The sequence below is a fragment of the Sus scrofa genome, chromosome 7, assembly GCF_054392235.1.
Source record: "Sus scrofa isolate SSC_HxYL_T2T_F1_AM1 chromosome 7, Sscrofa_HxYL_maternal_Yorkshire_Landrace_v2.0, whole genome shotgun sequence".
NCBI classification, from domain to species: domain Eukaryota; kingdom Metazoa; phylum Chordata; class Mammalia; order Artiodactyla; family Suidae; genus Sus; species Sus scrofa.
In genome coordinates, this window is record NC_139389.1 from 100,069,490 (window position 1) to 100,096,729 (window position 27,240).

A 27,240-nucleotide genomic window follows, 5' to 3' on the forward strand; every position below is an offset into this window, starting at 1 on the left:
AGAGATTTTTCTAAATAGAGATGTCAGGCTTTCCTGTTCAGAGATTTCAGTTGTGGTTGGTCCTTTTCCATCCATGACTCTGCCACTGTTCCTTGGGGCTCCTAGACACTGTTTCCTTATCTGTTGAACTTGGATAATCACCTTCCTTATCTCACACAGATTGATTGTCTGATTGTTCCCATGAAGTGTTTTAAGTGCATTGGACGGTGCAAGTTTAGATATCTTAGGCTACCGTTGTAGCCTAAGGCCTTGTTTTACTCCTTCCTTCTTCCGTCCTTACCTCCAAACATTCTCTGGACCCCAGAGTATATAGTATTCAACAGCTTCCACTCCACCCCCTACCCTGAGATTCCAGTCTGGACTCATTCACTTGGGATATCCAAGCACAGGGCTGGGATAAACTTTTTTTTTTTTTTTTTTTGCTTTTTAGGTCCACACTCACAGTATATGGAGGTTCCAGGCTAGGGGTCTAATGGGACCTACAGCTGCTGGCAACGCCAGATCCTTAACCCACTGAGCGAGGCCAGGGATTGAACCCGCAACCTTTGTTTCTGCTGTGCCACAACAGGAACTCCTGAGATAAACTTCTTAAGGATTACTTAATCCCTCCTCATGCCTTCAGGAAGACCTGTTCCTTACCCATTCCATGCAGATGAGAACCTTCTTGGCTTTAAAGATAGGTATTATCTATCCTCAGACAGATACTTAGCATCCCTTCAATAACTACTCCATCTCATTTCTGCAGAGCAATGGGGGTTTTTCTTGGGAGTCCCCTGCATGGCATTAGGGGAGATAAAGGATGGAAGACACTTGCTGCTCCCATTGTTATTCTACTGCTGTGGCTTTAGGGTCCTGGAACTTTTTTTTTTTTTTTTTTTTTTTTTGCTTTTTAGGGCCACGCTTGTGGCGTATGGAGGTTCCCAGGCTAGGGGTCAAATTGGAGCTGTAGCTACCAGCCACAGCCACACGGGATCTGAGCCTGCGACCTATACCACAGTTCACAGCAGTGCCAGATCCTTAACCCACTGAACAAGGCCAGGGATCGAACCTGCATCCTCATGGATGCTAGTCAGATTCATTAACTGCTGAGCTATGACAGGAACTCCCTGGAACTCCTTAACCAGCACCACCTCTCCCCCTCCTCCGAAATGCCAGGGTCCGAGTGAGACCTACTCCCAGGGATTCACGCAGGCAGTCACACCTGTGATTTGAAATATTCTTTATTTTGTAAACATCTGTGTTTAAAATAGATGAACCCTGCTCACAATTTATATACTGGACCCGAGACACAGCACACAAGTTCACCCATCACAGGGAGATGGTGGGGCTCTAGAGCAGGTGGAGTGCCTGGGGCTGAGTCTCGAGGCAACAGGTGCACAGGTGGTGAGGAGCCAACAGGCAGGTGTGCCTGCTCAACAGTCTGGGCCAAAGGCCAGGTCCCAGGCCACCTCCTGCACTGGAGTTTAGGGGTGAGAAGCTGACTCTGGTACCTGGTGAGCATAGCTGCACCCTAAAATCCCAACCCTCCTGCCCTCAACCTCTCCCTGACTGTGGCCCTTGTGGATGGGGCTTACCAGGCCGTAGGATCCCAGCCTCAAGTTTTCCCTTCCAAAACCCAAGAATACAGTAAAAATACAGCCCCTCTTTCCTGAGGGGGCTGGGAGAGAAAGGCAATGGTGCTCAGCCTGATCTTGAGGGAAGTGGAGATTCTGATCCACAGGTGGAGCTGATGGCCAGGATAACTTCCCTTCCTCGAGGCCCTGGCTGAGGGCACGCCGAGGGTTGGCACTGCTGACCTCCCCACCCCCCCTCTGTGCGACTGCATATGTCTTGACGCCTGAGGAGTCAGTTGTCAAGGAAGCCTCCTAAGCTATGGTTGTGACTTCATTCTAAAGAGGCAGCTCTACATGTCTCATTAGTCGATGATTTATAACTATTCCTGCCCTCCTCTTCCTTTCACCATGCCGACCCGTCTCCGTTCCTACACCCTGAGCTACCCTCTCCTGATCTGGTAAGAACCAGGAGGAAAGGTTCGGTGAGTTCATCCCTCACCTTTTTTCTTCGACAGAATAAGGAAGTGGGACTCTTGATCCTTTACGTGTGTGTATCCTGGATTTTGGTCCTTAATCAATGAGTGTTGGATGCTCAGTTCTGTGTTTTAGCTCCAGCTCCAGCCATGCAACACACTTAAGACTGACCCTCCTCCCTAGAGCTGGTAACTGACTCATTCCCTCCTTAAAGGGCCTCCTTAAGCTACTCTTGGACCATATGGGGTTAAAGAAACATCTTCCTGAACAAAGGGCCCTGGAGGAGCAAGTCTGCTTCCTTCCACCTGAAGCCACAGTGCAGCTGGCAAACCTCAAGCCTCTGACTCAGGAGCCAGAGGGGCAAGATGGGCACTTGCCTTGAAGGCTGAAGGGAACAGCACCAAGCATCCCTACCCAGGGCTCGCTTGCTTTCTTCCCATGAGCTCCCTGCCCTTGTCCCGCAAACTTTGGTTCTCAGGAAAACCTCGAGAGCCCCAGGCTGGGCTCAGAGAAAGCCCCCCAGGGTGGTTCTGTCACCTCTCACTGCCAGGGGTGGTGGGGAAACACCTTTCTCACACAAGAAATGGAAGAGGAGGCCCAGGAATCCCTCCTGTTGCTGAATTCCCCTCTCGTGTGCAAACTGCTACCCTGCCTGCTCTCCCTGGCTCTTAACCTGATAGATAGGAGCTGGTCCTTCACTACCAAACAGTCCCCTTTCTGGAGCTTGTTGTTGGCCCCGAGGCTTTCCTTGCCCCCACAGTGCCCTCCAGGCTTGGTCCGCATCTTTCAATTCAGGAGCCCAGGGGAGTAGAAATGGTATACATGCTGCCTGGGAGGTAGAGAATGGAGGTGACTTTTTGTCCCTGCCACCCCTCATCATTTTTTTTCTTCTCAGAAGCACCTGCCTCAAGCTCAGTTTCCCCAATGGCAGCTGGCAGGCAGCCAAGCAAGGCTGACGCTGGGGGCAGGAGGCAGGAAAGCCCCAGGCGTGGGGACCACCAGTTTGAGCTTTCCTTCCTCCCTTGACATTCCTCTTTCCCCGGTGCCTGGGGAGGCAGGCCCATGGCACAAGACAGGGCGGTGGGGCGGGGAGGACAGGAAGAAGTGCCCACCAAGCAGGGCACAGGTTCTCCCTGGAGCAGAGCAGGAAACTCGCCCCTGAGCCTGAGTCCATTCCCTGGGATAGGCCAAGGCTGGGGGGGTGGGGAGAAGGGCCACACTAGCAGCCACATGGCATGGCGCGGGGGGTGGGAAAGGTTGATATGAACACAGCAGGAGGCGGGGGTACAGAGAGAGAGAAGTGGGAAGAAGCGAGAAAAAGCAGAGGACACCAGATGCACTGAAAGAGATGGAGCCTTACAGAGGCCTTGACTCCAGACTCGGCCATTGCCTGGGAGCTGGGGCAGTGAGGCAGTGCTCATGGCACGTCGGGACCAGTAGCAGACCTGTGGCTGGGGAAACAGGCTGGAGGGGACACCCGGTGGAGGGCCGGAGGCAAGGCTGTTCAGACAAGACAGCGGAGCTGCTCTTGGTGCCAGGCAGGGGGAGAAGCAGCGGCTGAGATGCCACAGGCCACCCAAAGGAGAGGAGAAGCAGGGCGAGGCCCAGGCTCCCTGTATGCCCGCAGGCCTCCTGCAGGGAGAGGGGATTGTGCGGGTGCTCCACGTGGGACCCTCAGCACCAGCAGGTTTTCGAAGAGTTCACCGGACCCTCGGGTTTGCCCTCCTCCTCCTCCAGCTCCGCCAAGGCCAACTCATGGCTGGCGTGCGTCCGCAGACCTTCCAGCTCTTTCCTGTGGGCCTGCAGCACCAGCTCCGTCAGGCGCGTGAAGGACTGGGAAAGCAAGGAGCACAGTCAGTCTGCCTGCCCCCTCCCTCTGCAGCCCTGAGGCTGCCGAGGGGCGGGGCTCAACTGCTCTTGGCTCCCGGTGCCTTCTCCTCCCTCCAGGCTGCAGGGCTGCAGAGCACTCACCTCTTTAATGTTGAGGTTGGTGCAGGCACTTGTTTCATAGAAGTCCATGCCATACTCTCTAGCCAGCTGCAAGAGAAGAACATTCCTGAAAGGGAGTCAGTCAGGGAAGGGAAGTGCCCACAGCACCTGGCCCATCCTCCCGTCACCACGCTCACGGCCATGCTGGGTTGTGACAATTTCTGAGTAGATAACTTCTCAGATGAGACTGGGAGCACCTTGTAAGACACAGTCTAGCAGAGAGTCGGAGAAGATGCTCCATGAATGCACTGCCACCCCCACCTCCTACACACAGGCACACATCACACCACACACACACACACACACACACACACACGCACGCACGCACGCACGCACACACACATCAGGAGAGAAACACCAAAATGTAGTGGCAAATTAGCGAAAAACATGGGGCTTTGGGGCCAGACAGACAGACCCAGACTTGAAAACCAGTGCTGCCACTTAAGAGCTGTATGGCCTTGGACCCTTAAATGGGGTCATAATATCCCAGAAGACTTGCTTAGTATATCCAGTACTCAACAAATACAAATGTGCTAGTAGGGATTGGCTTCTATTTTCAATTTTTTGTTGGCTTTTTTTAGGGCTGCACCCGTGGCATATGGAAGTTCCCAGGCTAGGGGTTGAATCAGAGCCTTGTCTGTTACCTACACCACAGCTCACAGCAATGCCAGATCCTTAACCCACTGAGCGAGGCCAGGGATCAAACCTGCATCCTCATAGATGCTAATCAGGTTCATTACCGCTGAACCACAATGGGAACTCCATTATTTTCAAATTTTTCAATGATATCATGTATTATTTTTTATACATTTTATACTATTTTATGGGAGTTCCCGTCATGGCACAGCAGAAATGAATCTGACTAGGAACCATGAGGTTGCAGGTTCGATCCCTGGCCTCACTCAGTGGGTTAAGGATCTGGCATTGCTGTAAGCTGCAGTGTAGATTGCAGATGCAGCTCGGATCTGGTGTTGCTGTGGCTGTGGTGTAGGCTGGCAGGCAGCTGTAGCTCCGATTAGACCCCTAGCCTGGGAACCTCCAATGTGTCACGGGTGCAGCCCTAAAAAGCAAAAAAAAAAAAAAAAAATTATTTCAAGTGCCAGTGGGATGCTATTGAGAGAAAAGCTCTTGAGGCCCTCAGAATAAGTGCGTGACTGGCCTCGCTGGTACCCGTCTTTCTGTTCTCTGGGAGGAGGGCCTCCTGGGTGCTTGGATGTTCCCTCAGCACCATCCTCCCACCCTCTCTGACCCCATGGCTTCTCCAACTGTGGGCCCTTCATTCCCTCCTCATGTCCCCTCCTGCCTCTTTCCAGGTTTAAGGAGGACCAGGCGAAGGGGTGGGGGTGGGTTGCGTGGAGAGGGTGGGATGACTGCAGGGTGGAAGCTATGTCTAGATGCTGCAGAGCAGAAGGCAGCAACCTGAAGTCCTTCCTCCTCACTAGCCAGGATGGGCTCTTAGGCAAAGGTCATCCTGCTTTGGGGGCCTTGGAGCTGGGAGAGGTCTTTGTTTCAGGATGGACCCCAAATCGCTGTCCTGGAGGACAGAAAACAAACTCTCAAGGCAACTCCTCCAGTGCTTTAGGCTGCTGGGGGAGGTGTGGGGGTGCCTGATGATGGTGACAGGATCCCGGGTCCTGGCGCTCAGGACTGGCCCTGGGAGGCAGCGGAAAACCCAAGGGAGGGGTTCGGCCAGCTCGCTCCACTTACCTGCTGCCCCTGCTCTCTTCCCACCTGGCGTTTCTGCTCCTCATCGGCCTTATTTCCTATAAGGATCTTCTGAACACCTTCTGGTGCATACTGGGGACAAAGGACAGGCAGAGCTGCCAGTGAGCACTGCCTCCCCTCCCATCTCCCCACCACACAGCCTCCACACCGGCTCCAAAGTTCAGAGCCCTAGGGACAGAGCGGGCTGACTGGGTGCGGGTGCCCGGCTCCCCAAGTACCACAGCTGACCCCAGGGGTCCCAGAGGGCTGTCACGGGGACTCTTTAAGGTAGAAGGTACTGGTGCTTCCTGAGGTGGACAACTGCTATCTGAGCTGGAAAGGACACATGGCTGGCCCAAGGCTCCATAGCTGTTCCAGCTGAGCTAGGACTGGAACCCAAGTCTCAAAATTCCACTTGGTCCTGAGACCTTGGGAAGGAGGCTGTTCACAGGGGAGGCTCTTGTCCTAACTCGCTTCTGGGGACAACACAGCCCTGGAGGCCTGGCAAGGTGCCGAGCATGGAGGGCACGGCTGCTTGGGCTTCTTCCCCATGTCTTACTCACCCAGAGGTCTCCATTCCAGGGCTATGGAAGGCAAGGGTTCCTGAAAGCGTTTGCTTGCCAACCCTGCGAACTGCAGCCCTTCCCACCCGGCCCTCTCTTTGCCTTTCCCTCTGAAGTGCCCTTCCCCACCCGCGCTGGCGAGGCAGCATCTCCTACCTCATCCACATCACTGACCCACTTCATGATGTGCTGGTAGGAGCGCTCACTGCTAATGTCGTAGACTAAAAATATTCCCTGAGAGAGAAGAGAGAGAGAAGGGGGAGGCAGATGCACACAGAGACAGCGCACAGTCATGGGGCCAGAGGCGGCTGTGGTACCTTACATGCTGGGTCCCCATCTCCCTTCTCCCTGCGTAGCATCATGAAGGCCCCTCAGCACCCAGAAGAGTCTCCTTCTCTCTCAGACCCCCAAACCCACTGCTCCGTAGGCTCATCACAGAACCCTACTTCGACTTGGGTCTTTGGCCTGGGGTTGAGGGTGGGGACCTGTCTGTAGTGAGTGCTCAAGAGAGTAACTGATAAATGAATGATTGATGAATGACTGAAAGACCTGAGCACCACCCCACCTCCCCTCTCCCAGCCCCCACCAGAAGGCAATCTGAGGGCCCGATCTGGGGATCTCAAACACCCAGAGCCAGGAGTGTGGACGGTAGCATCCTACTTCTAAACCCTGAAGATGGTGGCTCACCTGGGCCCGTCGATAGTACTGCTTTGTGATGGTCTGATATCTCTCCTGCCCTGCTGTGTCCCTGCAATAGCAAGGCAGCCTTTCAGAAGGGCAGGGACCACGGAAGCAGGTGGGGACAGGATGAGCAGGAGCCGGGAGACCTCTGCCTTTATGGGAAAAACTGGAGAACTGCAGGGTGAAAAATCAGTGGAGCACTGGTGCCCAAGGGGATCCAAACATATCTGACTCTGCAGGAGAGAGTCCCGGTCATTGGTGCAGACAAGGCTGGTCAACTATACCTGCACCAGGAGCAACAACTGTAACTGGGCCTTGAACAAGAGTCTCTAGGATTTGGCCACTGTGGCCAGACTGGTGGGACCGCTCTACCTCCAGCCCTTCTGGGACCTCTGGCGGCAGCGCGGGTACCAGTCTAAAACCAGGAAGCCGCTCCAAATGCTGGAAAAGCAGTTTCCAGGAGCACCAGGCCAGAGAGCCACAGTGGCCCCCTGTGGCTACGTATGGGAACTGCACTGTGCTGTATTGAGAAACACTGACCAGAATTCTCACCCTAAGGATGGGGTTAGCCCTCACTCCTTCCAATCTTAGGGCAGTGCAGCATAGCCCAAGGACAAAGCTTTATTCAAAGACAAAGCCATAGTGCGTGGTATGCCAATTCCTTCTAATTCCTGCTTTTTGGTGACTTGTGATCAGTCCCATAACGTTTCTTGACAGATGAGAGATTAAGGCTCCCGGGAACAGGAGATGGGCTTTGAGACTTCTGCTTCTCGCCATCAAAGAGGTGACCAGTTACTCCAGATGAAGCCTTGGGATTTTACACATGGCAGCAGCAGCTAGGGAGCAGCCCAGGGTCCTCTCCTCTCACCCAACTCACCAGATCTGTATCCGCACTTTGATGCCATCTACCTCTATAGTCTTCATCTTAAAGTCAACACCTGAGGAAAGGAAGAGAGCCAGAAAGTCAGGAAGGGTACTTGCTGAGAACTGAAGTAGAGCCCATGGGCACTCATCTCATAGTAGCAAAGGGTCTCCTTTTGGTTTAATTTGGCAGAAAGATGGCTCCTTGAACCAAAAACTGACCCTCAGGGAAGACCCAGGGCTTTGAATGGGGCATCCCTTCCCCCAAGCTGCAAGTTGTCAGGAGTAAAAGGGCCAGGGGCCATGCAGGCAGTGAATGTGGGGAATCCACTGCACCGCTGTCTCAGCCCCAAAACTCTCACTCTCTCACGTGTGAGGTCTTCCTATTTATACTTTTGTGGAGACCACATGTACTTATCCCTCCCGGAATTCGAATCCCTAGGAACAGCAATCCACCGCATTTGCCTGTGTTCCTTCTCTGCTTTATGAGCAACCAGGAGGGGTTACAGCATTTGTCAGGAATGTGGGGAAGGCCAGAGACCCTGGAGAGAGAGGACTTATTCCACCGTGTGGTGTGTAGAAAGCCCTCAGCACCTAGCTAGTGCCCACCAATGAGACAGCTTAGTGGCCTGCTGTTGACTAGGCCTGCTTACCATAGGCAGCAATGTTGTTTACTAGGAGCCTGAGCTTTGAAGTCAGGCCTGCGCTTGAATCCTGACTCTGGCCACTTAAGCATAGCCACGACCTTGGGCACGCTGCTTCTCTGAGCCTCCACTTCCTCATCAGTAAAATGGGGACATTACCAATCATTTCAGAGGGACAAGTGAGAGACAGTGCCAGGCACCTGGTGGACATTTCATCAGTCACTGCTATCACTATACCGAGGGCAGCACTGGTCTGATGTGGGTGACTGCCAGCGACCACATGAAGAGTTCAGGGCATGGTGTGTCACTGGGGGAGGGAGAGCAGAGACACAGGGTTCCCAGGCTCCTCTGCCCAGGGGCTGGAGGAGCTAAGCTGCCACCAGACACGGGAAACATCAGGGATTTGGCAAACCAGGGCAGAAACGTATCTGGGAATTTTGCAGCAGCAAAAGTCAATACCACCACCAGTGCACAGGCTTGAATCTGAGTGACGGCAGAGATGCAGTGCCTCCCCCCAGCCCTAACTGTGCCCAGGTGCTGTGCCCAGTGATCCAAGAGCTGTGTCTAGTAAGTTAATTAAGCTGCAATCCTCGGCTACTCCCTGGAGACAAGTCAGGAATGGGCATCGTTAGTCAGTGTTCAGGTGAGGAACAGAGAGGAGGCAGAGTTCTTGACCATAGTTCCCAGGCCGCTCAGCACAGCCCCAAAGGTTCCAGAATCCCCGGCACCACTGTCATTCCAACTTGGCGTTAGTCCTTGGCCAACAGGAATACTCCTCCCCTTATACATCCTGCCCCCAGCTTTCTACAAGTACAGACAGATTAAATCCCGGCTCTTCCCTCTCACCATCATGACCAGTCATCATTTAATTAGGAGGGAGAAAAAGATTCAGACTGGACAATCTGAACTAAATCAAGTTGGTGGGGCATGAATCATTTTTCACCTGCCCAAGCTGACTCATATCGATCGAGCTGTACTTTTCCAAATGGGCAACGTCTCGCAGCCATTTTTCTGAGCGTGCCGAGAAAGTGACAAAGAGGAGGGAGAAAAGAGAGGGGCCCTCGGCCTTGGTGGGGGGGCAGTAGTGTGTTCACCCCCTCCCTAGACAAACTGTTGTCAAGAATTTGCTTTTCCCATGGAGTTCCCTTGGTGGCTCAGTGGTGAATGAATCCAACAAGGAACCATGAGGTTGTGGGCTCGATCCCTGGCATTGCTCAGTGGGTTAAGGATCCGGCATTGCCGTGAGCTGTGGTGTGAGTCAAAGACACAGCTCAGATCCAGCATCGCTGTGGCTCTGGTGTAGGCCGGCGGCTACAGCTCCAATTAGACCCCTAGCCTAGGAACCTCCTTATGCCATGGGTGCGGCCCTAGAAAAAAAAGACCAAAAAAAAAAAAAAAAAGAATTTGTTTTTTCCCCAACACCTAGCATCGAAGGGAATCAAGAAAACTTTGTTCTTTCCAGCAATTCTCTTCATTTTATAATAAACCCAGCTCATCCTCATACTGCGCAGCAAGCCCAGTCAAGGACAGTGAGTGCCTTGTGCAAAGTGGCCCCAAGGGTGAGGGGCTGGTGAGGGAGAGGGATCTATTTCCTTTATTCCACAAACTTCTGTGGGAACTTACTTTTTCTGCCCTGCTAGGTGCAGGTAGTGGCCAAAAAGACAGAAAGTCCCTGCCTTTAGATTGCTTACTGGAAAGGAAACAAAGGCCCAGGGAGGTAAGATAAATAGCCCTGGTGGCACAGCAAGAAGCAGACGCCTGTTCCAGGGCAGAGCCAACCCACAGTGCTTAGTTTGCCGATTCTTGGGGCGTGAGATGAGAGCTGTGTGTTACCCGGCCAGAGAAAAGCTGTGCTTTTCTATTTCTGGAGAAGGGCTCAGCGGGGAAGGGGGTCCCCAGCCCCCAGGGAGCTCTACTTGAGAATGAAGGCAGGTCTGAGGACATGCAGGGCTGACAAGAGGACAGGGAGCCACCCTGGGGGTGAGTGCTGGGCTCGGGTTCCCTCTCCCCTCACTTCTTAGCTGTGTGGCCAGGGACCAAGGCTGGGGAATTCTAGGGGCTCGCAGCACCTCCCACACTCCACCAGGTCTTGCAATCTAAGCTCTCTTGACCACTGATAGAATTTGTTGTGACATCTCTGAGAGGTAAAACACGTCCATGCTGGCTCTTCACCTGCATGAAGGCAGAAACAGGTATTCGATGCCTGCAGAGGGATTTTCCTCTCCCACCCACTCCCTTCCTTTTTAAATGGAAAGATTAGGAGTTCCTGCTGTGGCTCAACAGGTTAAGAACCCAACTAGCATTGAAGGGAACGCAGGTTCAATCCCTGGCCTTGCTCAGTGGGTTAAGGATCCGGTGTTGCCATGAGCTACGCTGTAGGCACAGATGCGGCTCCGATCTGGCGTTGCTGTGGCTGTGGCGTAGGCCGGCAGCTGTAGCTCTGATTCAACCCCTAGCCTGGGAACCTCCATATGCCGCAGGTGAGACCCTAAAAAGACAAAAAAAAAGGGGGGGGGATTAAAAAATAAATTGAGAGATTAATAGTCAAGGATCTTCCAGTGGAATCTCTTCTCTACTCTGCTCCCACACACCCTGCACTTCCACTGTGTCCACCTACCACAGGGCCTGGCCCGCTGTGACCCACGCCCACCACCCATGGCCCCTTCCCTGACCCCACGTGGCTGTTGGTTTTCCCCACAGCCGAGCACTGCAGGGCCAGGGCAGAACACTGGCCTTGTTTAGTCACCTACGGACTCATGCTGTCTCACCTCAGCAGGCCCCTGCAGCTGCCGGAAGCTGTTGCACAAGGTGTGCTCACCCCCACATTGCTCACAGCCACTGTCCTCCCTGTTGAGGGGCTGTCCCAGTGCATCCCCTCCCCACTGCTGACAGCCTCCAAGAGGACACCTTGTCCACTGTCTCATGGGCAAAGCGACAGCTGCCCGATGAAGTCTTCCTTCTAGGCCTCTCATTTCTCAGAATGTCCTGTCATCTCCTCCTTCCCTGGGGAAGAGCCCTCTATCCTTTCCAGGTCTCACCTCTCAGCCGTCAGCAGCCCCCTCTGGGTGCACATCCTAGCCATTTCGTCCCTCTCTGTTGCATCTTCAGACTCTCCAGGGAGGAGAGGTTCTTCATCTACCTCCATCTCATTCTGGCTCCTCCAAGGCGGCACTTCTCAAACTTTACGGTGGGGACCGAGTTAAAATGCAGATTCTGACTCTGTAGGTTTGAGATGCCGCCCAAGATGCTGCACAAGCTCCGGGTGAGGCTAAGATTACTGGTCCACCAATCGCACTTTTGACAGCAGGCTTCTAAGGACAGAGGTCCTCAAAGTGTAGCCCAAGACCTGCAGCACCAGCATCAGCCAGGGCTTGTTAGAAATGCTTGGGCCCTACCTAAGATCTACAGAATCTAAAACTCGGGGTGGGGATAGGAGGTGGCTAGGGATCTGTTTTAACAAGCTCTCCTGGTGATTCTAGTACATGCTAGCAATTTGAAAACGACATCTAGGAGTTCCCGTCGTGGCGCAGTGGTTAACGAATCCGACTAGGAACCATGAGGTTGTGGGTTCGGTCCCTGCCCTTGCTCAGTGGGTTAACGACCTGGCGTTGCCGTGAGCTGTGGTGTAGGTTGCAGACGCGGCTCAGATCCCGCATTGCTGTGGCTCTGGCGTAGGCCGGTGGCTACAGCTCCGATTCAACCCCTAGCCTGGGAACCTCCATATGCCGCAGGAGCGGCCCAAGAAATAGCAACAACAACAACAACAAAAAAAGAGACAAAAAAAAAAAAAATGAAAACGACATCTAGACTAAGGCTTTGCACATGGAGTGTTAAGTGAGGCCACTTAGTTCTTTGATTCTCAAGGTATGCTTTGCAGATGCTCCGCTTTAGAATCACATGGGATGATTTTTTTTTTTAATGATACTACTTTGAATCAGAATTTGTAAGTGAGGCCCTGAAACCTGTATTCTTCACAGGACCATGGGTGATTTTTAGAAAGAAGAATGCTGGAGGGTTCTCATTTAGTGGAAGAGCTATCCACTGGCATTGGAGTCAGAAAGATCTGGGTCTGAATCCTGATTCTGGCACTTGCTGTGTGGCTTTGGGGAACTCTCACCTTCTCTGAGCCTCAGTTGGCTTGCCTGTAAAATGAGAATTCCATTGGCCTCCTAAGGGGTGATATGGGATATGAATTAGACAATGTATGTGCAGCTCCTGGCACACTTGGTAAAAGATCGTTCTCTCACTCCTACCTTCCTTGTGCTAAATAAAGACTTCCTGGGAGGAGGCAGGAAAGCCAACCCAGAGCACCCTTGATGGAGGAAGGACTGCATGGTCTAGCCCCTTGCTGCTCCACTACCCGTGCTTGTCCAGAGACCAGCAGCGTCAACATCAGGGAGCCTGTTAGACATGCAAATGCTCCAGGCCCACCCGGACCTACTACATGGTAGGCGCACTAATGTTTGAGAACCACATTCTAAGCCCATCTCCAGGCAGAACCACACCCAAGGCTCACGATAATTCTAAGTGTGATCACACACCCCCTTGCTAGGGAATCCAGAGCCCTCGGTTCTCATGCCCTACAAAGGAGGTGGCATGGGGATCACTGTCATGAGGCACAGAGACCAAGGCACTCACTCCTGTTCCCACAGCCTGTGGCTGAACCAGAAGTGCAAACCAGTCCAGAAAAAAAACCTATCCAGAAAAAAAAACAAAAGAAAAGGAGTTCCCTTCATGGGCGCAGCGGTTAACAGACCAGGATCCATGAGGACTTGGGTTCGATCCCTGGCCTCATTCAGTGGATGAAGGATCTGGTGTTGCTGTGAGCTGTGATGTAGGTCAAAGATGCAGCTCAGATCCCACGTTGCTGTGGCTGTGGTGTAGGCTGGCAGCTGTAGCTCCAATTCAACCCCTAGCCTAGGAATTTCCATATGCCTCGGGTGCAGCCCTAAAAAGCAAAAAACAAAAACAAAAAACCTACCCAGGCTGCCTCACTCGACCAGTGGCTTCCCAACCTGCTGAGGCTGTGGCGTCTCACTGCCTTTCCTGTCCCGCCCCCCCTTCCCCACACCTGATCTGGTATTACGAGGTGTCTAGAAGGGAGGCAGTGGGCACACGTGGAACAAGCCCACCATAACCTATTTTCAGTGAACCCCTTGCTCCTTGAGAGTTCGTGATTCCACTAAACCCAGATGAATCACCCTGGCCAGTGCCACCTCAGTGTCCCTTCCAGAGGGCTGACTTCCTTTCCCAGGCACAGGGTACACTCAGGTGTGAAGACACAATCCACCCCCTCCACACTACTCTGGCCAAGGTTCTTAGAGGCCCTGGAGCCCCAGGATGAGAAAATCAGGAAGTCGAGACCCTCTCCCAACCAGGTGCTCAGAGGATGATGAGCAGCTGGTCGTTTCTTCCTGGCACTTCAGCTAAGTCAGTCGTGGTGTTTGCCACACCCAGTATCCCCTTCTGGCTGGAACTCAGGGAGGCAGGGCTGGGTGCAGCATGTTCTTTGTGGAGAAGCAGCTCCCCCCTGGACCAGGGTGGACATCTGACTCGAAGGAGGCCAATCCACGGGCTTACTGGTGACTGGCCACCAGGGGCAGGGGAGCTAGCTTAGCTGACCAGAGTGGCTCTTTCCAGACGGTGCACAGGGGACTAAGCAGCTGGTACTAAAAGGAGCAGGAAGCAGACAGATGTGCAGGAGGGGCGCTGGGGGGCCTGGGTCCCAGCACAGCCACTGGTCCACACCAGACCTCAGGTTTCGGCCCACGGGTAACCTCGTAGCACAGCCCTCTTTTCTTTCTTTTTTTTTTTTTTTTTGTCTTTTTGCCATTTCTTGTGCTGCTTCCTGCGGCATATGGGGGTTCCCAGGCTAGGGGTCTAATCGGAGCTGTAGCTGCAGGCCTACACCAGAGCCACAGCAACGTGGGATCAGGGCAGGGCAGATGGCACTCCCTCGTTTCACCACAAAGATGAGCTTACTGCCAGTCCCAGTCTAGCAGTGGAGGGCCTGTGAAGAGCATGGAAAGAAGGGGACAGGGCAGATCCAGGGGAAGGAGCACCCCTTCCCATCACTGTCTGCCTCTAAAGAAAGCCCTGGAACACAGGGCAGAGTGCGGCTCCAGAAACAGAGTGGCAAGCTCATTAACAACACAACTGTGAGGTCAGAGTCTGGTTCCAATCCTGCCTTTGCCACTAATGACCTGTCTGGTCTTAGAAAAGCTCTTTAACATCTCTTTGCCTCAGTTTCCTCACCTGTAAAATGGGGACGGCAATCTCTGATGTCAGAGAATTTGTGTGAGGATTCTGAGATAAGGTACAAAACCCAAAACACAGAGCCAGGCACATAGAGCTTAACTAAATGTTAGCTGCAGAAGCGACCCATCTCCCATGGGGGTGGGAGGGGATGAGATCAGGGAAGATAGGATCATGGCTTGGGGAATAGGAAGAGTTCTAGAAAGTAGGGGGGCCTCATGTTGGGAAGAGGTAGGAGTGGTGCAGAGAGGGGAGACGGCCACGCTAAGCTGGATTGTTTCAGCAAAAAGAGAAAACAGGAGTTCCCGCCATGGCTCAGCAGTAGCCAACCCGACTAGTATACCGATCCCTGGCCTTGCTCAGTGGGTTAAGGATCCAGCAATGCCGTGAGCTGTGGTGTAGGTCACAAATGCAGGTTGGATCTGGTGTTGCTGTCACTGTGGCGTAGGCCGGAAGCTGCAGCTCTGATTTGACCCCTAACCTGGGAATTTCCATATGCCATGGATGTGCCCCTAAAAAGACAAAAAAAAAAGAGAGAGAGAGAGAGAAAATGCCACCCACTGTGGGAGTGGCTCCCAGAGTCTAAATTCCAGCAGAGGCAAGGTGTGCCAACTGGCAGGCCAGTGCCTCACGGGTTAAAGTCAGGTGCCAGCTTGCCTGCCCGCCAAATGCCACATGCTTCAAGTGGAAACAGAGCTCCTCCGGGTGCCAAGTGTTATCACCATGATCAACCACAGCCCAGAGGCCCTGTGGCGTGACCCGAGCCTTTTCACTAGCAATGAGATGCCACCACAGGAACAACCTAATACACCTGAAACCCAAGGCGGACACCCAATCCCTGGAGCCGTGCTGGCTCCGGTTACCAAGCCCAAGTCCCAGGAAGCCCACCCCTCCCACCCCCCGCAGGAAACTAGCATGTGCGGGACTCAGGAGCTCAGGTGGGCCTGTGGTGGGAGGTCACCCCAAGCGACCCCAAAACAAACTTTAGCTTTAGACCCTGCTGGGAGGTGGCCACCTGGGCACCGGAGTAATCCCCTCCTCTCAGCAAGTAGGGAGACCGGTAACACCATTTCCCCAAGCTGAGGGACAAGTGAGGGGAAGAACTGGGAGTGGAAGAAGACAGAGAGAGAGCTAAGAGTCAAAGCTCAGAGAAGATTCCAGACAGAGGCTCCTTGTACACAAGTGTCCCTTGCACCAGTTAGGCGAGGGGGGGTTGGTAGCATCTTTGCCCCAAACCTGCCACTTGCTGCCTCCCCCTTCGCCTTCTGTCTGGGCACTCAGCTTCACTGTCTGCTGGGCTGCATGCCACAGCTTTCCTCTTACCAGCTGCAGAATGACTGTCTCTCCTGCCAGCCTCATTCTGGGGAAAAGATGCCCCCCAAGCTCTCTGAATAAATGCAGCAGGCAGCATTCTCACTAGCCTGCTCTGGGAGTGGTGGGTGGCAGAGCCTGTGGCAGACAGAATTCTGATCCTTTAACTCCAAGGCCATGATTTAACCTCTAGGCACTGGGGCCAGAGGCTCTCATTTGGAAGCCCATCTAAGAAACACTGGCGGAGTTCCCACTGTGGCACAGCAGAAACGAATCCAACTAGGAACCATGAGGTTGTGGGTTCGATCCCTGGCCTTGCTCAGTGGGTTAAGGATCTGGCATTGCCGTGAGCTGTGGTGTAGGTTGCAGACACAGCTCGGATCTGGTGTGGCTGTGGCTGTGGTGCAGGCTGGCAGCCGTAGCTCTGATTCACCCCCTAGCCTGGGAATCTCCATACGCCACAGGTATGGCCCTAAAAAGCAAAATAAATAAATAATTAGAACAGAAAAACTGGCAATTTCAGAATAATACTCTATACCTCCTTTCTTGGGTAAAACACAAACAGATGTGTGTGCACACACATGCGCACACCCGCGTACACGTACACCCTCAATGTGGAAGGACAGTGGTGTAAAGGGATCAGGACAACTCTGGAAGTTATCCCATCAGATCTCGAAGGGCCACTCCTTGGAGACCCAGAACCCAGGGTCTGGAATCATGATGAAGGAGGGCTTCTAGTCAAACGTGGACTCCTGCGCCACTGGCAGGACTGCGTGCCCCAGTGCCTGAGCCCTCAGAGCTTCTACTCCAGAGTCTTTAGCAGCCTGGCTGAGCTGATGGGCATCATCTGACACCAGCAGTCAGCCTGGGTGACAGGCAATACTGACCTCAATCTAAGACACTGACCTCTCCTCTCTGCCTTCACCAAAGTGGACGCCACTCACACAGGGGTCAAGGGAGCCACTTTCTGGGTCCCTGCTAGGTCTAAGCTTCTCCTAGGATATGTGTCTGAGCAAACGAGCTAAAAGCTACTGGAAACTTGCAGAACTTTCCTCTTCTTCTCACAGTCCCAAATACACGAGTACATAGCTTCTCATTGTCTGAGAGTCAAAAGAAACCAATACTACTTGCAACTTCCCTCAGGGAAGAGCAAAAGTCCCTTAGGAAATGCTTACCTGCGTCTACCCATTCATTCATTCATTCAAACAAGCTGTTAGTGAATGCCTACCAAGTGCCAGGAACTAAGCTGTGTACTAAAGACACAACCGTGAATAATACAGATCCTAGTCTTCAGAGAGCTGCTGTTCAAGTGGGGGAGAGAGATAGTAAGTAAAAAACAATTTCAGAGAGTGATAAGGGTTGAGGCAAAAGCAGAATTACAGAGTAGAGAGTAAGGACATCTGGGTGCATGCTGCTTTAGATTGGCTGGTCAGAGAAGACTTTTTTTGGTGTTGTTGTTGTTGTCTTTTTGCCTTTTCTAGGGCTGCTCCTGCAGCATATGGAGATTCCCAGGCTAAGGGTCTAATAGGAGCTGTAGCCGCCAGCCTACGCCAGAGCCACAGCAACATGGGATCTGAGCTATCTGCGACCTACACCACAGCTCACGGCAATGCCGGATCCTTAACCCACTGAGCAAGGCCAGGGATTAAACCCACAACCTCATGGTTCCTAGTCAGATTGGTTAACCACCGAGCCACGATGGGAACTCCCAAGAAAACTTTTTAAAGGAGGTGACATTCAGTTTCCCTAGTGGCCTAGAGATTAAGCATCTGGCACTGTTACTGCTAGGGCATGGGTTTGATCCCCGGCCTGAGAACTTCCATTTGCCATGGGTGTGACCAGTAAATAAATAAATAAATCCAGGGGGTGACATTTGAGCTGAAGACTGAATGACAAGAAGGTAGCAGCAGGAAGAGCTGGAGGATCGGGGCCCCAGGCAGGGGAAGCAGCAGATACCCCTCAGGCAGGAACACATTTCATTCAATCCCCCAGGCCCTCAGAAGAGAAGAAAAAGGAGGGGCTACATTCTTCTTTCCTCTGTTATAAAGTGGGAGAACTCGGCAAGGCCCTGCCCTTCTCTGGGCTCTCCTGGGGACCCACCCTCAACATGCATGTGTGTGTGCACACATGGACACGTAGGTAGACACTTGGCAGCTCTAACCGAAGAATGTACCAGGAAACTTCTCAAACACTGGGCCAACTTGGAGCCTTGCTGTCCCCTGCTTTATGATGAGCTCTCTACACCAAGTGGCTCACTTTGTGTGTAATGCACACCACTCCTGTGCAGAGTAGGTGCTCAGGAAACATCGGTGCCCTTGCCCTGCCTGCTGTTGCATGCACAGACCCCGATAGGGCCTCCGTGCCATGTGCCATGGGTTTCAGCTAGTCCCGTCCTGCTTCCCCTCTGGCAGACCCCTGACCTGGGCCTTGCTCCCTCAGTGGGCTGCTGAGTGGTCAGTGGGCACCGCTGAGGCAGCCAAAACCTGCCAGGCTTCTGACTACTCGTTCCTCCACCCTCTGCTCAGCCTCTTCCTGGCAGGGCCATGCTGGCTGGGAGGAGAAGGCTCTGGGAGGAAGAGACTGGGGTCCAGAGCCTCAGTGGCAAACATCTTAGAGGAGACAAGGCCTCTAGATGTGTCTGCCCTCACACAGCACCTACAAAGCAAACTGCCACCACGAGCTGGGCCAATCAGGCTGAAGAGTAGCAGCCCCAAGTGGTGACGTTGTTTTCCACACACACCCCCCCTCCCGCGTCCCCTGAGAACCCTCCTTAGTCTTCCAGGCCACACTCAAATGTCACTTCTTCTGTGAAGCCTTCACCAACCAACGCAGGAGGAATTTATCACTCCTCTGTGATTCCAAAGCATTTTGACATCGCTTTTGCATAATGTTCTGGTCGTCTGTCTGGATGCCTGACTCCTCAACAGCGCTGTGAGCTCCCAGAGGGCAAAACAGCATCTTATCCATTTCATATTCTCATTGCCTGGCAGAAGGTAGCTTATATTGTTCACCAAAATCGAATAAATGAAAGAAAAAAATAAATGACTGAATGAATGAAGTCAGTACATTCCAGGAGAAAAGATCAGTGGAGAGAAAACTCTAATCAAGGAAGAGCCATCGGGAACGAGCCACGTTTTGAAGCCAACTGTTGGCTCTCGCTGTAGATCATGGGGCCCTAGTCTCAGAGTTCTCCAAAAATGCCATCAAAATAGTAACACGAGGACCACACTCAGATCTCATTCTCAAAAGTGCCCCTGCAAGACTCCTCAATCACAGCCCTGACTGTCCCTCACAGCATGTCAAGGAAGCAGACTCAGCCACAGCAATGGCACACAGTCCCCCGGGGCCCAGAGCCCTCAGATGGAATGGGAGAGGCACACGTCCTCTCCCCTGTGGCTCACAGGAGAGGGGTCCTGCTTGGCAGCCTTTGGAAGGGCCTTCGGGGTGTGAGCAAGGGCATGCCCAGCGTAGCTTAGGGAAACTGGAGGAGAGGAGATGGTTCAAGTTGGGGTTACCCTGCATGTGAGCCATGAGTCTCCTCCCCTCAAGACTAATGGGGAGTTCCCGTTGTGGCTCAGTGGTAATGCATCTGACTACTATCCATGAGGATGCGGGTCCGATCCCTGGCCTCACTCAGTGGGTTAAGGTCCCGGCGTTGCCATGAGCTGTGGTGTAGGTCACAGAGGGAGCTTGGATCTCTCGTGTTGCTGTGGCTGTGGTGTAGGCCGACAGCTATAGCTCCGATTCCACCTCTCTAGCCTGGGAACTTCCATATGCCTCTGGGGAGGCCCTAAAAAGAAAAAAAAAAAAAAAAAAGTACTAATGATTTAGCTCTTTCCTCCTCAGTGGGAGGAATTAAGTCTCCAGGAAGCTCTGTGGTCGCCTTGACAAAGCACATTGCTCAGGGCAAAAGGGCCAAGGAGAGGTCAGAGGCCTGGCAGAAAATTGGCAGTTTTACAGGGAAACAGGAGCAGATATTAGATTACAGAAGAAGGCACTCTGAGAAGAGCTGGCAACCAAGGTAGGAGGGTAATGGCCAAATATCGACTTCCATGTTACAATCACCAAGCTGTCTGGGGAGCAGGGAGGAGGAGAAGAAACAGGGCTTTTGGAGCTGTGGGTGAATCTGCAGAGCTGTGCAGGGGGCACAGGTGCATAGTGCAGCCAAAATGAGGGTTTCCCAGCCATTCTCGGGGATCACGTGCTTGGGGGGAAGGGGTGGTGTGCATCAGGGGCCAGAGCCAGAGGTGGGAGCCTTGGGCCAGAGCTGCCTCCATCCTCCCAGGTCACCTCTCTTCCTGCTCCTCTCTCTGCCCTGGCACATCCTCCCCAACTCACTCTTCCTTCTCAGCCCCCGGCACTGCCAGGATAGGGGAACTGGTACCAAAAACGCAATGAGACTGAGAGCCTACTTATGTGCTCCCCGGAAAGGGGAGCCGGGGCCCTGGTGCCCGTGATGTTCATCACGGACCACGAGCTCCTCACACGGCGCCTGGCTCAGGGTGGGCGGGCAGGTGTCCCGCAGCCAGTGCCTGGTGGCTGAATGCTCGAGGGAGGAGTAAGATAAGCACATAGCTAGCGACTATTTGTTCCTCTCTGACGTTCTTATGAGCTAAGGATAATCATGATAATACAATGAGAGCAGCTGCCCCATTTTTTTGAGGGCTCTGCCAAGTGCTTTGTATGTATGAGCCTCTGTAATCTGTAATGACCGTGTAAGAAGATTGTTGCTATCTTCAATTTACAGATGTGGAAATTAAGTGCAGAGAAGTTAAATGAGCACAAGGCCATGGCAAACCTAAGCCATGTGGTCTGTGCTCTTTCGATTCTACTCAGCTCTTCACCTCCCCTTCCTTTCTGCAGGGCCTGGGGAACAGGCTGCCTGAGGGCCGGGGGGAGAGCTAAAGTGTCCCAACATGATGGGGTGCAGAGACCCACCTGGCCCTCCCAGTGTAGACAGCAGATATACATAGCACCTTATGGTCTGGAGGCCGCAGACCTCAGGCCCAAGCATTGGCTCCGATGTCTGTCGGGCCACTTGACTGCAGGCTTGGATCTCTCCCCAGCCCTCTCCCCCACCTGCAGTTACCCATAAGCCCTTGTGCCAGGTAGAAATTCCTGAGAAAGACTATACTGCAGCAGCAAACCCAGCCTGAGGAACTAGCCCTCAAGCCACAGCTGTTCAACCAGTCAAACCAGAAAATCACAGGTTGAAGCCTCCTAGAAACCCAAAAGGTTGCCTTTAAAACAAAAAGGTCCTGGAGTTCTTGTTGTGGCTCAGTGGTAATAACCTGACTAGTATCCATGAGGATGCGGGTTCTATCCCTGGCCTCCTCGATCAGTGCGTTAAGCATCCAGTGTTGCCGTGAACGTGGTGTGGGTCGCACATGCCACTCGGATCTGGCATGGCTGTGGCTGTGGTGTAGGCTGGCAGCTGTAGCTCTGATTCAACCCCTAGCCTGGGAACTTCCATATGCTACAGGTGCAGCCCTAAAACAAAACAAAACAAAACAAACAAAAAGGTCCTGAGACAAGGTGAGAGGTCTACACAGGGAAAACCAAAGATTGAGGGAGAAAACCAACTCACAGCTGGCACGAGAGGCTGACCTGTGGCCACCATGCAGAAAGGAAACCAAAGGTCCCTGGACCATGTAGATGCCCTAGGGTGAGACATCGTCTCCCCGCTGCACAGGCAGCACAGGCTACTCGAGGCCCTCTCAGAAGCTGCCCGGTTGATCTGTTTGAACTATTCCCTGCTTCTGGAGGGAAAGGAGAACAGGTGATGTGTGGAGTTTGGGGGGGAGAGAGGTGGAAGAGACAGAAGGGAAGCTGAGAGGGCCCAGATATGTCCACTGGTCTTCTCCACCTCAAGGCTTAACCCCCCTCTCCCGGCCAGTATCCTAAGTGCCAGCTTCCCCCGTCATCCCCCTGCTCAGAAACCCTTGATACCATTGCAAATGCTCAAGTTCCACCTCAGCCAGGGCCTCAGTGCCCTCTGCCTTCATTAGCTCAGGAGTTTAACATTTATGGAGAGCCGGCCTGGCCCTGTAGTAGGACTATGAAACAAAGAGCTTCCCCTCCTCCCCGAGCCTTCCTGCGGCTTCCAGTCCTGGAGGCCCCTCTCCTTCGACCTTTTCCATCTAGCAAAAAAGACTCAGGCTCACCCTCAAGGCACTTAAAGTATAGTTTAGGCGACAGAGAGATAAACAGACGAATGTTCTCACTCTTCTCCTAAAACTCCCTTCTGTTCCAGCCAGGCTGCTCAGAGTTCCCTGAACACCCACTGAAATCCCACCTCTGTCGTCTCTGCTCCTGCTGCTCCATCTGCTGCTTCCCCTACAGGAACTGAGAGGCAGCCCACACGGCAAGGCCTCACTTCAGCCTCCCCTCCTCCACAGCCTTCCTGTCCTCGAGGCCCCTCTCCTCCGACCTTCTCCATCTAGCAAAGGCTTAGCAGCCTCACCATTCAGGAGCTGCCTCAGGCAAGTCTTAACATCATTATTTAGCTGCTGAGACCAAGTGTGATACCTTCATTACTAGTAATGAAGTAATGATAAGGATTATCATTGATCCCCTACATTTGAAAAGGGCTTCAAATGCTCGCAGATAGATTCTCTCATCATGGCCAAGGCTCTTTTTGGCCTGTCTGTATTGCTTTCCCAACTAGATCCCAGGCTTCTGTGGGTAGGAAAAGATGGATTGCAATCTGTCTCTAACATGCCTGCCACAGTACTTTATAGTGAAGGCTTCATTCATTGGTTTAACAGGTGAGAAGAGAGCAGAGCGCATTATGGCCCTGACTGCCCATCTCTGAATGAGCCTCCTTCCAGGTCAACAACACAGCTACATGGGAAAGACAGGCCGGTGGCCACCTGCCCACCTGTTGGGAAGCCTCCTCCCCACCCCCTGCAGGCCATTCCCTGGAATGTCACATGGTCGTACAGTAAGTGGCCTAAACAATGAATCACAAATCAACAGGATCCAAGAATCTGAACACTGCCTTGGCAGTGACTGGTGAATCGCCCTGTTTTCCCGATTCACAGAAGCAGCTCCAGGAAAGGCACCGAGATCAATGTCCAGGATGGTAAAAGAATGCTTCTTAGACAAGGAGCAGCTTGGGAGAGGTGACCACAGGTTTTATTCGTCTGGGAACCTTCAGGTCACAGTGCCGAGCCCAGCTACAGGACACACACATTTTTGGGGGAAGGGAGAAATGGAGAAATTAATGACTGCGACTTGGTAGTACCCATTTTCTTGGCTCCTTGATTTGTCTCCTGGCTGCCCCTTCCGTCTGCATGGGAAACTGTCTGTATCATGCAAGGGAAAGCTTTTCTTGACCACCCAACTCTTTTCCTAAGTCTTAGTTAAAGCTGAAAAACATGTCCAAGACAAGGCAGAATCACAAGTACCACAGTAAGCTTTAAACAAGAAAGCATTTAAGAAACCCAGTGGGGCAGATTTCAAAAGGTTGATGTGGAGAAAGGCAGGCTTCTTTCTCTTTCATGAACTCCTGACTCCTAAACAGTCCTCTGCATCCTGAGGAAAGGTGGACCCAGCCAGAGAAAGTGCTCACCAGCTGCCCTCTAACCCCAAGCCATGTGATCACAAGGCAGACTACGACCTGGCCTCACATCCGATCTGGTTCCTCAGCCACTCCCAGGCATCTCCTCTGCCCTTGGCCTCAAACCCTTCCCATCCGTCTGAGATGTCTCTCTTTTAAACAGCAGCCCAGCCCAAGCTCCTGGACCTCCTAGGAGCTAGTCTTACAGCTCCCCGAAGATGAATGCATCCATCTCCTGACCCTGAATCCCTTGAAGAGAGTGAAGTAAAGAGAGAACAAGACCCTGGGAGCTCAATGATGATGACAGCAGTAATAACAGCCAGCCTATTCCAGCTTCACGGTGTGTCGGACCAAGTGCTTTTACAATTATCTCACTCAGTCCTTAACAACACCAGGGGAGGTAAGAACTGTTATTCCCATTCTGTAGATGAGTAACTAAAGCTTGGAAGTTTAAGTGATACTCAAGGTCACGCTGCCCCAAAGTGACGTTTCCAGGTCTGTCTGAAAACAAAGACTGCCTCTTAACCAAGAGGCTCTGTTCCTCTTAGCTCTACCGGCTGCCTCTTCTCTCTTGCCACAGAGTGTGGGGAGGGGTGGGGGGCGGAAGTCTCAAGTGGAAGCCGAGTATAGGGCCGGCCCTTCTTGACAGGAGAGGGGATCTGGGCAGTGCTGAAGCCACTCAACAGCATCAATCAGGAACCTGTTAAATATGGGTGGAAGGCCTTGGTCTCAGACCTCTCAAGGAGGAGCCTGCTCAAGGCCCTAGAGGGAAAGACTTTTCTCAGAGGGGAGGCCGCCCACTCCATCCCAGAACCAGTGGTCCCATAACAGTCCTGTCCTGGATGTTCCAGGCCTCCTCCCTTTAAGCACAGGCTCCAGTGTTGTCAGGTCAGAGAGGTGTCTTCTAAGGTGAGTCCTGCCTGCCTTCTGATCCCCTTGCCTGGCAAGTAATCCTCCTGGTCGTCATCCTCCTCAGCCTCCTTCAAAACAAATGCATCAGCTGACTGCTTTACTGGAGCTGGCTAGGAAGTGCCCCCTCCGCTGCACACTGGCTCTCACCGTTTCTGTGCCCTCCTCCAGGTGTCCCACCTTGTGGCTTACCTTCTTGGTCCCTCCCTTCCTCCTCTCTTCCCCCTCCTGGCTCCACATGGGGTCATCCCTTAAGTGACTCAGTGACTAGGCTCCCCCCATCCTGATACCCTCTCCCTGAGCACAAGCTCTCCCTCCCCTCCCCCCTTTGCACCCGGGGGTGTGGGGATGTCATGTCGCTGGTTATGATTCTCACTGCCCCAGCCTGGGGTAGGCAGGCCAACAATATCCCTGTTCTCTCGGCTTCTATGGGGAGGCTCCCCAGCGCGAGGCCCGAGCGCCTAACCTAGTCACGGACAGCAGCAGGGAGCCCGTCACCTCCAGGAACACAGGCTTAAGTCCCCAGCCGCGGTCCTTCACCCGGGGATTTATCCCCTCGCCCACCCTGGCCTCCGGCGCCACCGCCTCTAGCCGGAGGGGCGGACCCTCGCTCCAGGGCAGGGGAAGGGGCAGGAGCCGCCCGGACAGGTGGCGGCGACGGGAGGGTGGGGCGCCCCGGGCCACCGCCCCTTACCGATGGTGGAGATGTGCGAGGAGTGGAACTCGTTGTCGGTGAAGCGGCAAAGCAAGCAGGTCTTGCCCACCCCGGAGTCCCCGATCAGCAGCAGCCGGAACAGCACATCGTACTGCTTCGCCATGGTTGGGCCGGAGGCGGCCGGGGGCTGCGGGGCTGCGGGTCCGCGGGCGGGCAGGCGGCGGGCTCAGCCCCGCTCCGCCGAGGCCATCGCGGCGCGTGCCCGTCCGGGAACGGCGCCGGCGGCGAGAAGGAAGCCGGGCCGGCCCGCGCCGCCTTGCCGCCGCTTGCTCTGTGCCTGGAAGCGTGGAGCGGCGGGAGCGCGGTGGGAGGAGAGAGCCGGGCCCCCGCCCGCCCCTTCCCCTGCGCCGCCGCCGCCGCCCGGAGAGGGGGCGGGGAGCGCGCGCCGGGAGGCGACCCCCTCGGCAGGGGCGGGGGCGACTCTCGCGCGCTCCCCGCCCGGCGTGCACGGCCCAAGCTGGGGCCTGACCCCCCCCCGCCCACCCGCTCTGAGCCTGGACCTGGGACCTAGGAAGGAGAGGTCAGGGTTGGGCAATGTTTTTGTTTTCCTGCAGACCTTTTGAATGGGGGCGGGGGGGAGGGGAGCGGGGACGAGCTCCCACCCAGTCCACCTCTACCAAACGCAGCTTTCAGATCTCCTTACTTCTCCCCAAATCCCATCCCAACCTGGCCCTGCTAACTCCGCGCCAGAGGAGCATGCCGCCCCTGCGGAAGCCCGCTGGGGGCGGAGGGCAGTGCCTGGCCCTCACCTGAGCTCACCCCTGTTTGCATGGCCTTGATCTGGGTCTGGATTCAAACACCCATCTACTCTTGGAGCCTCGGTCTCCAGGAAGCCTCCAGAGTATTGCTAGAAATCTCCCTCTCTGCCATTTGGCTTCTCCATAACCTTGTGTGACTGCGGCCTCCCTCCAATCGCCTCTCCTCTGTCCCAGCTTTTCTTTAAACAGGGAAAATGTCTGCTGACCTCCTTCACCTGGCTGGAAAGAGATGATCATAAAAGCATTTATAAATGCACAATCCTTTCAAAGTTCTGTGCAGGCAAGACTCTGTTTGGGGTCTAAGCTGCTTAGGGTCGGTGTTCAGGAAACCAACACATTACTTCACAGCCCACTAGGCACTGGTGCTCACCAGTGGCACCAAGGAATGAATGGGTCTCTTTCAAGACCTAATTTACTACCACTCAATGTGTTAGCACCAGACAGAGGCAAGTAAATGCTCTCTGGAGTCTAGAAAATTGCCTATTCCTGAGAATGAGTATTAAGGGAGACCAAGTCTAGCCCATTAGATCTTTAAAAAGTGATGGAAAAGTGCGTATGTTTGATTGTTTTCAGGCTGTGGATTGGATAGAGAATGTATTTTTCAGTAGCAGGTCAGGGAAAGCAGAAAGTCCATTTACTTGGCTTAAAGAGCTATATTTCAGGCACAGTGTATAAATTTATAATAAAGAGGGGGAAAAAAAATCCTGAACCTGACAGTTACTTTGATGGCCTTAAAGGCTAAGAAAACCAATCCCGTGGATACCGTTAGGATTTCCAGGTGTGTTTCTCTTCATGGGATTTACACTAGGTTTCAGGTGTGTGCGGTGGGCTCCAGAGTTGGGCCCACTTGAGGTCGGTGCCATTTCTTCCATTCACCCGCTGTGCAATTGAGCATATTACCGAACCCCAGTACTCAGTAAATACTGAGGGACAGAAATCACCCTGCAGTGGTTTCCCTATGCATATGTGGGTGGTAAGTGTATCCCACGAATGGTCAGGGATGTTTTCAAGGAACTCCTGCTGCCCTTCTGTGACTTTCATCTGCAACACCTCACATGCTCGGAGTGCAGGTTCAGCCAAGCCTGACCCCCGTGGGGCACTGCAGCTGCCTTCCCATTGATCAGCGCTGTAATGGTCAATACTCTCCACAGGCCCCCTAATTGGGACCATTAGTGGCTCTTCGCTTACTTGTGTCAGGGGGAACAGAAAAGAAGATGCCACCTGAAGTAATTCCTAGTCCAAGAAGAAACTTCACTTTGAAG

The 27,240-nt window shown here is 53.5% G+C and overlaps 1 protein-coding gene across 2 annotated transcripts; it reads right to left on the reverse strand.

Moving 5' to 3' along the window:
• Window positions 1-1,202: 1,202 nt before the first annotated feature.
• On the reverse strand, window positions 1,203-25,507 carry RAB15 (RAB15, member RAS oncogene family). 2 transcript variants are annotated; one of them, XR_014810983.1, is made up of 7 exons: window positions 25,200-25,507; window positions 7,842-7,902; window positions 6,971-7,031; window positions 6,440-6,517; window positions 5,724-5,813; window positions 3,999-4,083; window positions 1,203-3,860 (listed from the first exon to the last, which is right to left on the reverse strand). XR_014810983.1 is itself a non-coding variant. In XM_021099383.2 (7 exons), exons 1-7 carry the CDS (start codon window positions 25,321-25,323, stop codon window positions 3,702-3,704), a joined length of 639 nt encoding a protein of 212 aa, XP_020955042.1. In that variant the 5' UTR covers window positions 25,324-25,507; the 3' UTR covers window positions 1,203-3,701. The 2 variants fall into 2 exon arrangements, 1 of the variants encoding a protein (XP_020955042.1); XM_021099383.2 differs by having other exon boundaries at window positions 3,999-4,064.
• Between the last annotated feature and the right edge of the window lie 1,733 nt (window positions 25,508-27,240).

Excerpts from the sequence above, each read along its gene's own strand:
- RAB15 (XM_021099383.2), bottom strand. The coding sequence starts at position 25,323 with ATGGCGAAGCAGTACGATGTGCTGTTCCGGCTGCTGCTGATCGGGGAC. Across the intron at positions 7,903-25,199 it reads CTCGCACATCTCCACCATCG|GTGTTGACTTTAAGATGAAG; the intron begins GTAAGGGGCGGT and ends TCCTTTCCTCAG. Across the intron at positions 7,032-7,841 it reads AAAGTGCGGATACAGATCTG|GGACACAGCAGGGCAGGAGA; the intron begins GTGAGTTGGGTG and ends TTGCTATTGCAG.